Source organism: Rhinatrema bivittatum, chromosome 9, assembly GCF_901001135.1.
Source record: "Rhinatrema bivittatum chromosome 9, aRhiBiv1.1, whole genome shotgun sequence".
Classification (NCBI taxonomy): domain Eukaryota; kingdom Metazoa; phylum Chordata; class Amphibia; order Gymnophiona; family Rhinatrematidae; genus Rhinatrema; species Rhinatrema bivittatum.
This window is the reverse complement of record NC_042623.1, coordinates 26562441-26574986: the sequence shown is the minus strand read 5'-3', so window position 1 is coordinate 26574986 and position 12546 is coordinate 26562441. Positions and strand designations below refer to the sequence as shown.

The 12546-nt window shown below is 46.2% G+C and overlaps 1 protein-coding gene across 5 annotated transcripts in view; it reads left to right on the top strand.

Annotated features, from left to right (window-relative positions):
- IMPDH1 (inosine monophosphate dehydrogenase 1) overlaps positions 1-10632 on the top strand; it is a 303033-nt gene extending 292401 nt beyond the window's left edge. For all 5 annotated transcript variants that reach the window (XM_029615228.1, XM_029615232.1, XM_029615229.1 and 2 more), the window contains exon 15: positions 8862-10632. In XM_029615228.1, the coding sequence (XP_029471088.1) occupies positions 8862-8883 (22 nt within the window). In that variant the 3' untranslated portion in view covers positions 8884-10632. The remainder of the gene's footprint in view (positions 1-8861) is intronic.
- Positions 10633-12546: the final 1914 nt, after the last annotated feature.

The window sequence follows — 12546 nt, the reverse complement described above, 5'->3', positions numbered from 1 at the left end:
ACCTTGAGAATTGGGCTACTAAATGGGGTGCCTCTCCGTTACCCCGTCTACCAGAAGACAGGTCAAGGAGGAGCCAGCGTTCTGTTTCTAGACCATCCAGAGGTAGAAACTCGCAGCGCTTCAACCCTTACAGGTCTCGCTATCAAGCACCTCGTTCTCAGGCCGGGCTAAGCACACCAAGAAGAGAACCGGCCCGGGTTCTGGCCCCGGCCGTAACCCACAATGATAATCAGCCGACCCATCCGAGGGTAGCAGCCATAAGGGGCAGGCTAACCCTCTTCTACCGCAGGTGGGTCGAGATCACTTCGGACCGGTGGGTCCTCGCCATCATCCGGGAAGGATATTACCTGGATTTCTTTCGGCTTCCGCCGAACAAGTTTGTGGAATCTCCTTGTTCACCACTCAAGACAGTGGCACTAGAAGTGACCTTACGGAGGCTCCTGGCCCTAAAAGCCATAATCCCAGTACCTGCGGAAGAGGTAACTTCTGGGCATTATTCCATTTATTTCATAGTACCCAAGAAGGAGGGCACCTTCAGGCCCGTCCTGGACCTCAAGTCAGTCAATCGACACCTACGGGTCCCCAGCTTTCGCATGGAAACTCTACGGTCTGTCAAGAATTCAGTACAGCCAGGGGAGTTTCTCACCTCCCTAGATCTGTCAGAAGCCTACCTGCATATCCCAATCCATCGGGATTACCAGCGCTATTTACGCTTCGAAGTCCTGAATCAGCACTTCCAGTTCCGGGCCTTACCCTTCGGGTTAGCCACCGCGCCGCGGATCTTTACCAAGGTAATAGTAGTAGTGGCAGCGGCACTCAGGAAGGAAGGAATCCTCGTCCATCCCTACCTGGACGATTGGCTGATCAGGGCAGAGTCACCGGAGGAGAGTCACAGGGCAACCAACAGAGTTATAGCTCTTCTAGAAAGCCTAGGATGGGTAGTCAACATAAAGAAGAGTTCCCTATAGCCATCCCAGTTACCGGAATACCTAGGGGTCCAATTCGACACCCAAGACGACAAGGTCAGTCTGACCTCCAAGAGACAGTCAAAACTCCAGAATCATCTGCAGGTCCTGCTGGGCGCCAGCCAGCCCACAGCTCGGGATTATCTACAAGTCCTCGGCCTCATGGCATCCACTCTGGAGGTGGTGCCATGGGCGCGGGCTCATATGAGACCATAGCAACGCGCCCTTCTATCTCGATGGAGTCCACGATCACAGGACTACACCATACACCTGCCTCTACCAGCCAGAGTGCGGAATCAACTACGCTGGTTGTTACAGCCCGGCCACATGAGCCGGGGGTTACGAATGTCCTCCCCAACCTGGATCCTGCTCACCACAGATGCCAGCCTGAACGGGTGGGGAGCACACTGCGAGGAGTTCACCGCCCAAGGGCAGTGGACCAGAGAAGAATCAAGGTGGAATATCAACCGACTAGAGGCACAGGCAGTCAGGCTAGCGTGCCTGCGATTTTCCCACAGACTTCGCAACAGAGCGGTCAGAGTGATGTCAGACAACGCCACCACGGTGGCATACATCAACCGACAGGGCGGAACCAGAAGCCAACAAGTGTCCCTGGAAATAACTCCCCTGATGATTTGGGCAGAAGCAAATCTCCAGGACATCTCCGCCGTCCACATTGCCGGGAAGGACAATACGACTGCAGACTTCCTCAGCAGAGAAAGCCTAAACCCGGAGGAGTGGCAACTGTCACCCACAGTTTTTCAGATAATTGTGGATCGATGGGGGATGCCAGCCATGGACCTACTAGCGGACAGGTCCAACGCTCAAGTTCCCAGATATTTCAGCCGCAGGCGAGATCCTCGGGCTCAGGGGATCGATGCCCTGGTACAACCGTGGCCTCAGGGGATCCTGCTATACGCCTTTCCTCCATGGCCCCTGCTGGGCGCCATTGTTCACAGGATTCAGAGACACAGAGGCCTAGTTCTTCTAGTGGCCCTGGACTGGCCAAGAAGACCCTGGTACGCAGACATGAGAAGACTACTGGCAGGGAATCCTCTTCCTCTGCCTCCATACCAGGACCTGCTACGGCAAGGCCCCATTCTCCACGAGGATCCAGCTCAATTCTCTCTTACGGTCTGGCCATTGAGAGGGCTAGACTGAAGAAAAGAGGATACTCGGAGCCGGTGATAGATACACTCCTCCGAGCTTGCAAGTTCTCCACATCACTAACATATATCAAGATCTGGAGAGTTTTTGAAGCCTGGTACGACGCTCACGGCACCAATTCACATGCCACTAAGATTCTTCTCATCTTGGATTTTCTACAAGATGGACTTCAGAAGGGTCTGTCCCTTAGCTCCATCAAGGTACAGGTAGCAGCGCTGTCTTGCTACGGTCCCAGCACCCAGACGTTTCACGCTTCCTGAAAGGAGTTAAACACATTCGCCCACCACTGAAGTGGCCAGTGCCCTTGTGGAACCTTAACCTAGTATTGGAATTTCTAGCGGGATCAGCCTTCAGGCCCCTTCGAGGCCTGTCTCTCCGTTTATTGACCTTGAAGATGGTGTTCTTGCTGGCTGTGTGTTCAGCACGCCGCATCTGAGCTACAAGCACTATCCTGTCGTGATCCATTTCTCAGAATCACTCCAGAAGCTATCCATCTTCGCACAGTTCCCTCCTTTTTACCCAAGGTGGTCTCACACTTTCACCTCAACCAAACCATATCCTTGCCTACCACGGAAGGTTTGAAGAAATCGGAAGAAAGTCGAATACTACGTCATCTCGACATCGGCAGACTGCTGTCCAGATACCTGGAAGTGTCAGAAGCAGTAAGAAAGACGGACCACCTGTTCGTCCTGCACAGCGGGAAGAAGCAAGGGGAAGCGGCCTCATGGCCGACCATCGCCAGCTGGATTAAAGAAGTTATCAAGGCAGCCTACGTAGAGGCAGGAAAACCCCCACCTCTACAGGTCAAGGCTCATTCTACCAGAGCACAATCAGCCTCTTGGGCAGAAGCTAAGCTGCTGTCGCCTGCAGAGATATGTAAAGCGGCGATGTGGTCCTCCCTCCATACCTTCTCCAGATTCTACCGTCTGGACGTTCAGGCCAGGGAGGACACAGCATTTGCGAGGGCGATCCTACACGGTCCTCGGGCAGCCTCCCGCCCAGTCCGGGAGTAGCTTTTGTACATCCCATTTGTTTTGAGTCCATCTGCTACACGCTAGGAAATGTTAAGATTACTTACCTGGTAATCTCCTTTTCCTTAGTGTATGCAGATGGACTCAGCATCCCGCCCGGCTGCCGGTATACATGGGGATTCGCTGCCTCACGGTAAGCCATGTTTTGCTTATAATAGGGCTTCCACCCTGCCGGGTGTCGACGCCTTCCGGTTGAGAACACTGGCGGTCTCCAGCTACCATCAATTGGTCAGGGTAATCCTGTTGATTAATCGATCGGTCAGTACACATATAGCTATAACAGCTTTTGCAAGGAAGATTACTGAATTGCTTCACTTCCTTTGGGGGTATATGTACCTGTGCTGACGTCAGATCCGTCTCAAACTGCTAGCACGAGCACACTATACCCATTTGTTTTGAGTCCATCTGCATACACTAAGGAAAAGGAGATTACCAGGTAAGTAATCTTAACATTAAGGATGCAGTAGCATAGATACAAGGTAATTTTACAATGCTCCAGCAGCTATATGTTGGCACTCCAGACCCAGCCGCCTTCTTTAGGAGGTACCCAAGGCAAAGGCAGAGGAGACACTTCTTCCACCAGAGGAGATGCTATCTTTCACCCCTCAAGCCTGTTTGCAGCAGGCCCCTCTTGTCCATCTGTGGCAGCAGAAGGCACCTAAGCCACAGACAGAAGCCCAGATAACACCTGGGATGGGGTTTTGACTAGACCACAGAGACCATAGCTAGGATCCCAGCCATGCCAGAGAACCTCCTGGTTGAGGAACGGCTGCAGTTTTACATAAAATGTTCATCCAGTATAATCTTGGATATGTGGGTCCTCAGCATCATCAAAAAAGGGTACAAAGGAAGCATATATAGTATCCTGTCAAATCAGCCCCATACCTGTTAGGGGTCAGTCACCGCATCAAGATATGCTTCTAAAGAAGCTCTTCTTGAAAGCCAGAATGATCAAGCCTGTTCTACCAAGGCAAAAAGGGTGTGGAATCTACTTAAGATATTTCTTGACTCCCAAAGAAAACAGGGGGACTCATCCCATGCTAGACCTAAGGATCTTGAGCAAATTCATAAAATTTCAAAATGGTTTCCTGGGCACCTTAAAACCCTTTCTTCAAAAAGGGGGACTGGTTATGCTCTCTTGATCTCAAGAATGCTTATGCTCACATAGACATTTTCTCCTGTCACAGGAAATATATCCGATGCATTGTTGGAGACCGCCACCTACTGTATTACATTCATGAAATGCCTAGCTGTGCTGGTGGCACACTTACACAAATGTTTCCTTATCCTGGATGCATGGCTGGTCAAGAACCTGTCTTGGGCAGGAGCCAAAGAATCAATTTGCATGATCGATATTGGAGTTACTAGGGTTTGCTATCAACTACCCTGGCTCACCTCAGCTGGAGTTTATAAGAGCTCTGCTAGATATGACTAGGCAAAAGCCTTCCTTCTGCAACAAAGTGCCACCCCTTTGGCTGTGATGGAAGAGATTCAAATGAGTGGTAGACAGCATGGTACATGTTGAAGCTGTTGAGCCTCATGGCATCAACAGTGCGTTTAACTCCTATGTCACGACTTTACATAAGAAGAGCCCAGTGGACCTTGAGGGTCTCCATGGCTGCAGGCCACTCAAGATCTATAGCATCCGAATCACTCAGTCATTCAAGAACTCTGTCTGGTGGTGGGACAATTATCTGGTCAGAGGAATCCATTTCCAAATGTCTATAATCAAAATTATCCTCACAATGAATGCATCCACTCAGGGTTGGGGAGCTGATGTAGATGAACTTTGCACCTGGAACTCCTGGTGATTCAGTACACCCTATGGGCTTTCAGAAATTGACTGTCCATCAAAATTATCCTTGTCCAGACAATCAAGTGACGATGTACTACATCAACAAGCAGAGAGGTACAGGCTCGTACCTTCTGTCAGGTGGCCATCCACCTTAGAACTGGGCCATCTTTTGCGGGATGGTTCTCAGAACCACTTACCTGACTGGAGTGGAGAATGTGCTAGCAGACAGACTGGGTTGGTCCTTGCAACCACACGAGTAGTCCCTGAATTTGGGAGGGAGTGGAATGTAGCAAACCAGATCTTCTGCCACTGGGAAACACATTGGTGAATCTGTTCACCTCTCCCTGAATAAGGAAAGTCCCACTCTGCTGTTCCAGAGAGGGAGCATAAGAAACTAGCCTTGGATGCTTTCATCCTGCATTGGGCCATGGTACTACTGCTGCTGCTACTGCTACATGACATATGCAGTGTTGTACGTATAGAAAATTTGTCCCTGCTTAATAGAGCTTACAATCTTCTCTACACGTATTCTCTAATGCCACTAGTGGCAAAGGCTTTGTTCAAGCTCAGAGAGGACAAGGGGACCATGATTTTTATAGCTCCCTTTCGGCTGAGACAGATCTGGTTCCCACTCCTGCGGGAGATGTCCATCAGGGAACCAGGATCTGCTTCATTTGAAGCCTCCCAACTGCTATATCCTGGGTGTGCAACATGGTTTTGTCCCAGTGCTTTTGAAAGCTCCATTTGAGCTATTGGATCCTGTGACCTGAAGTTCCCTACCTGTAAGGTTGTATATTTGGTTGCAGTCAGTGAGCTCCAGGCTCTAGTAATGTATCCACCTTATATCAAGTTCTTCCATGATAGAGTGGTTCTGCATACCCATCCTAAATACTTGCTTAGGAAGGTGTCAGAATTTCATTTTAATCAGCCAGTTCTTCCAACATTTTCCCCCAGACTACGTCTCCCAAGGGCAAACAAGTTCTGTACAGTTTTGACTTAAAAAGAGCCTTGGTCTATCAAGTCCACCCAACTTTTTCATTTGACGCAAGCAAACTGGGGTTCACCATTGCCAAACACTATTTCTGATTGTCTAGCAGATTGCAACTCCTCCTGTTAGGCCCAGGTGGGTTTTAATCTGATGGGTGATGTCAAGGCTCATTATGTCTGAGCCATGGCAATGTCGGTGACTCACCTTGTTGCAGTGCTTATAAGCCCTTTCTTAGTGAACCACAATAACCTGCGATCAGTTCCTATGGAGGAGATCTGCAAGGTTGTAATGTGGCGTTCTCTCCATGCATTACATAAGAACATAAGGCTTGCCATACTAGGTCAGACCAAGGGTCCATCAAATCCAGTATTCTTTTTCCAACAGTGGCCAAACCAGGTCACAAGTGCCTCGCAGGATCCCAAGGGGAAGATAGATTCCAAGCTGCTTATCCCAAGAATAAGCAGTGGATTTCTGCAACTCTCCCTTAGTTAATGGACCTTTCCTCCAGGAACTTGCCCAAACCTTTTTTAAACACAGCTTTCACCACATCCTCTTGCAATGAATTCCAGAGCTTAATTATGCGTTGAGTGTAAAAAATATTCTTATTAGTTTTAAATGTATTAGTAACTTTGTGTCCCTGGTCTTTGTACTTTTCGAAAGAGTAAACAACTGATTGTTTACTTGCTCCGTTCCACTCATTTTATAGACCTCTATCATCTCTCTTCAGCAGTCTCTTCTCCAAGTTGAAGAGTCTAATCTCTTTAGCCTTTCTTCATAGAGGAATTGTTCAGTCACCTTTTTCTGTACCTTTTCTAATTTTGCTATATCTTTCTTGAAATGTGATGACCAGAACTGAATGAAATACTCAAGATGAGGTCACACCATGGAGCGATACAGAGGCATTATAATAATCTGTTTTATTCTCCATTCCTTTCCTAATAATCCCTAGCATTCTATTTGCTTTCTTGGCAGCTGCTGCTGCTGCTGCACATTGAGCAGAAGATTTCAACATATTTTCAATGATGACACCTAGATGCTTTTCCTGAGTGGTGACTCCTAATGTGAAACCTTGTATTTTGTAGCCATAATTTGGGTTTCTGTTCCCTAAGTGCATCACTTTGTACTTGTCTACATTAAATTTCATTTGGCATTGCATGCCCAGTCTCCCAGTTTTGCAGTGTCCTCTTGCAATTTCTCACAATCCTCTTGTGATTTGACAACTTTGAATAATTTTGTGTCATCAGCAAATTTGATGACCTCAATTGTTCCCATTTCCAGGTCATTTATAAATATATTAAAAAGCATCTGTCCCAGAACAGATCCCTGGGGCACTCCACTATTCACCTTTTTCCACTGGGAAAATGTACTATTTAGCCCTACTCTCTGTTTTCTATCTTTTAACCAGTTGACAATCTACAATAGGACACTGCCCCTTATCCCATGACATCGCATTACTATCTGAATAGAGATGGCCAATGCAACAGTAGGTTTGGCCAATCTGTCCTTCAGAATTTGCTGTAGAACCCAAATCTTTCTCACCTAGGACCATTGTTTTCTGTTCCAGGTTGAACCCCATAGACGACAAAGGTTTGTTTCCAACAAAAACATTAATGTGCCCATTGGCACTTTTCTTTCCCCTTTTTCATTGGGGGCAGCTTGTAGCTTGGGATTACCGATGTGTGAGGACTGTCATTCTGCTTGTTCTTGGAGAAAACAGAGTTGCTTATCTGTAACAAGTGTTCTCTGAGGACAGCAGGATGTCAGTCCTCATGAAACACACCCAGCTCCCCATGCAGTTGGTTTCTCCTACATTGAATTTCATTTTTTTGCTACATTCAAGACTAAAGGGTCCCCGCATGGACTCGTAGTATAATGGCATGCCATGGGCATACCCAGTGAAGCACAGTCAAAGTTCTGGAAACTGACAGTTTTTCCGTCCTGGGCTCCATCAGATGTCATCCATGTGTGAGGAATGAAATCCTGCTGTCCTCAGAGAACACCTGTTACAGGTAAGCAATTTTGGTTTCTTTGGCCTTTCATGAACTTCTATCCCAGTAAGTTTGGATCCAAACTGTAGTTTTGTTCTGATTGTACATTCAGAATTCCCATTGGAATGGATATTTTGATTTAATCTCCATATTTAGGCCTTGTTAAAACCATACATTTCATGATACTATCCTATATTTAACATGGCATAACTCCTACTGATAACTGCTGCTCTCTTATTGACTGCACTTTTTTGGTTAAGCTGACTCGGGTCCTGCATGCATCTTATGTTAAGACACTGTCACCTGGTTGGGCAACAAACTACCCGTGAGACCCAGTCTTTTTTTTTTTTAAAGCTGCTATCTTATACCTGCCACTTCATTCACCCTAGTAAACTAAAATGAGAAAAGAACCAAACCACAGATAATTGGTCAATCAGTGTTATGCTTTTGAACATATTTTATTATAATTCTGATTAATCAGTAGCATTAGAAGCCATAAAGTAAAGTATATAGACCTGGGCAGTGTTGGATTGAGGGGTGCATCATGTGTGAAGAAGCTCTACCTGCCTATAGACTTGGATTTGAGTGCTGCTTTAGATATGTGTAGTATGTTTTCTGTCTCCAGTGCTATCAAGGCATATCTTAATCTGAAACTATTTTTGCAATGGTGTAACATTTTTATTCTTAAAACTTAATGTACCATCAGTGTAAACAGTGTCCTAGTTAAAATTCCTACCCTGGAGAGCTGATAATTGAGGTGTGCTGACTTGTCAAACACCGAATGGTAGATAGAAGAATAATAAAGGATCTTTGGGGTACCTGCCCTATTGCGCCCATATAATTATGACATCTGGGTAGAGACTGCTTTAATAACAAATGAAATAAGTGCATTTGAAACCACTAGATCTTGTCTCCTTTACTTTTTAGTTATGAGAAGCGCCTATACTGAGCCTGCCAGCAGAGGCAACTTCCGAGGAACTCTGAACATTCCCACTCCAGTATCAGCTAAGCACACCTGATGCGTTGAAAGCCACGGCCTATCCTTTCACCCCAATAGACTCTCAACCAACAAACGGTTTTATAAAATGGCAACATGAATGAATTTTGCACTATGGACCACTTAAGCATTGAGGCTTTGGGACAAATCACTCACTGACTACACTCATGAACTGTCCTTTTTTTCCCTGTTATGTTTATTCTGGTGATAAAATGGTAACTAGAAAGTCAAATGTGACTAAGTAGTTGTATTTTGCATTGATCATGTCTGAAATGATATGCTTAAAATTAAAAAAAATATATATATACATTTAAAGAAATGACATTAAAGTAGTATTGTTTGAAATAGATGCTGCTGCCACCAGCACTGTTATCAATTTACAGAACAGTTTGAAGAGTTGGCAAATGACTTGTGGTTCCAGTGGAATCCCCTCCGTTAATACATACTGCTAAAAGAATTTAGTGGATCAGAAGAGAAGGGTGACACGTGCATTCCTCCCGTATGTAACATTAAAGTGTTTCTATGACCAAGAATTAGCTGAGCCCCTAAGTAGAGCTACTGCTGCATAGTTAGGAGTACTGGTTATTGCTGTACTTTGCTAGGGGTTTAGAGAGCATTTTACACTAAACACACAGTTGCAATTGAGAGGATAACATTTGGCCTTGTTATTAAATGTAGTAAAGAGCAAATTTCAGGTTTTGGAGAGGTTAAAATCGAGAAGAACCCTTAAAAGTTTACATAATCTCCATGATGCAAGATTCTGCTTTTGTTTGTTTTTTTTTTTTAAATTCAAAGCCATCAAGATAAGCTTAATTAGCAGCCTATTGGGTCCAGGACACAGGATTTTCATGCTGACATCAAACATCCAGTCTGACAGGTCAGCAGCTTGGAGCCTGCAGTTTCCAAAGGGTTAAAACAATTTTTTAAAACCCTTTGATTTGATATATATATTTTTTCAGGCAGGTTCTGTTATATTTTGAAATTGCATGCTTTTCTTTCAAGATGACATTATCCCAGATAGGGATGAAATTAGAAGAGCAAAATTATATATATATATACCTCAGTCTTAAAGTGACATTCCAGGCCCTGGGTCTCTCCAGAGCCATTGCCAGCAGCTATGGACATGAGGAAATGTAATTTTATTCTCCCAGAGATGGGACTGGTGTGCCCATGAAAAACTCATTGCTGTCTTTAGTTTGTAGGGATAGCAGGGGTGGTTTTGTGGGTTTTTATTTTTATTTTATAGATGAAATATTTAATTTGACACCCTGATATAGCTCTCAGGCTGTTGAAGACCAATGAAAACTGCAGTCTGCTTCTGTTAATTATGGGGAGAGGAAGGTTTAAAATCATAGGAGCTCCAGGTGTTTTAGCTATGAAAGCTTTTTCTTATTCCAATGCTTGCTAAGCTCTGGACTCACCTTTAGCAACTGCATGTTCTACAGCAGGAACATCTGCACACTTATAGAAAACTGTCTCAGGTGTCCTAGAGAAGCTTCTAAATAGCACTGTTCTCTCTGAGTGCGGGGGAAAAAAACAAGTTTACCTGTGCATAATAGAGTATTTTGTGTGATGTAGAAAATATACAAAAAAATATATATTCAGCTGTACTGTTACATTTGATTAACTGTATTTTATAAAATTGTATAGAGCTTGGCTGTGCAAGGTGGATCTTCTGACAATAAAAATGAATTCCCAGGACACACAACAGGTTTCCTGATTTCCTTCTGCTGGTGCTAAATAAAGCAAGTTTGTCGTTGGAAGAGTCAGAGTGTTACTGAATGATGATCAAGAGATGGATCAGTCACCATGGTCCCTTCTCCTGTGGGCAGGTTGTTTTTGTTTTCTGACACTTTTTTTTTTTTTTATTTTATTTTAAGGTGTTCAACTTGCTTTTTGTAACCTTTAATTCTGTTTAGTTTTGAATTGTACCCTTGTGATTCCCCTTCACAGAATGATATACCCTTGGTGATTTTGTTCCTTGGCTGGGCCAGGGCTAAAAGTGAAAGCTTCCTCATAGGATGACCTACTTGTGTGGATTGTCTGTTAAAACCACCTACAACATTCAGACTTTCAGCAGCAGAAGCTGTTCTCTGTCCAGGACTTCATTAGGTGATCAGGATAGGGCAAGAATTGGATGTCTTCAGCCCATGAAGGACATGACCCACCCAAGTCTTCCTCCTCTTCTAGAAGCGTCTTTATTTCTATAGTGAAATACAGGGTAACAGGCAAAGATTTTATCATAGTAGTTTTTGTATCCCAGATCAGTCCATACAAGTGGGATTTTGCATCCCTACCAGCAGATGGAAGCAGAGAACAAAAACTTTGAGACACTGCTACATAACCAAGAATGCCACCTGCAGTCCCTCAGTATTTCTCTGACTCCAGCAGATGATAGAGGTGCAAAGCTGCTGTCTGGTTAGAGTAATTTAAAAAAAAAAAAAAAAAGTATAGCGACAGAATCATATTCTGGAGCTTCCTAAGGTGTTAGGTACCTTTGTGGACCATCCCTTAGGTGGAGCTGGGTGAGTGGGGGATTGCTGATCCCTAGGCTGCACTTGCATGCATCATCCTGGGGATCTGATAGCCAGGGATCCTGGCTCCCTCTTTCCCTCAAAGCTTCTTCCCCTTTTGGTGGTCAGCAACAGGAGAGTATTTGGTTTTACTTTTCCTTTGTTGGTGGCTGCTTTAAAAAAAAAAAAAAAAAAGCAGGAGCTGGCCAAGCTATTGCAAGCAGAGTAGCTGCAGAACTCCTATTCTGTGAGGGAAAAGTTGTGCTGTGGTTCTGAGGTGAGTTGGGGAAATCCATAAACAACCTACTCTCATCTCTCCACCTAGCTCTGAACGCCTCCAAGACTGAGCTACTTCTCATATCCAACCATTAAAAGCATTACTTCTACTTTACTTCTACATTAAAAGCTACTTCTCATATCCAACCATTAAAACCATTAAAACCCTTCCTCCGGACGCCACAGCGAGACGAGGGCGACTCGGAGCGGTGCCAGGCCTGCGCGATCGGCGCCGGAGACCCGCCGGGGTAAGGCCTGCTTAACTGCACACTTACCCACGACCGCCTCCGACCCCGACCACGAGGCAGCCCCTGCCTTCCGCCGCTGTCTCGCCATCCTGCCGACCTTCCTCCGCCGCCGAGGGAACACGCTGCACGCTGCCGACGTCCAGCCAATCAGGGGACAGCCCTGATTGGCCTTTAAAGCTGAGAACCTCCCGATCGAAGTCCCTTCCTCCGGACGCCACAGCGAGACGAGGGCGACTCGGAGCGGTGCCAGGCCTGCGCGATCGGCGCCGGAGACCCGCCGGGGTAAGGCCTGCTTAACTGCACACTTACCCACGACCGCCTCCGACCCCGACCACGAGGCAGCCCCTGCCTTCCGCCGCTGTCTCGCCATCCTGCCGACCTTCCTCCGCCGCCGAGGGAACACGCTGCACGCTGCCGACGTCCAGCCAATCAGGGGACAGCCCTGATTGGCCTTTAAAGCTGAGAACCTCCCGATCGAAGTCCCTTCCTCCGGACGCCACAGCGAGACGAGGGCGACTCGGAGCGGTGCCAGGCCTGCGCGATCGGCGCCGGAGACCCGCCGGGGTAAGGCCTGCTTA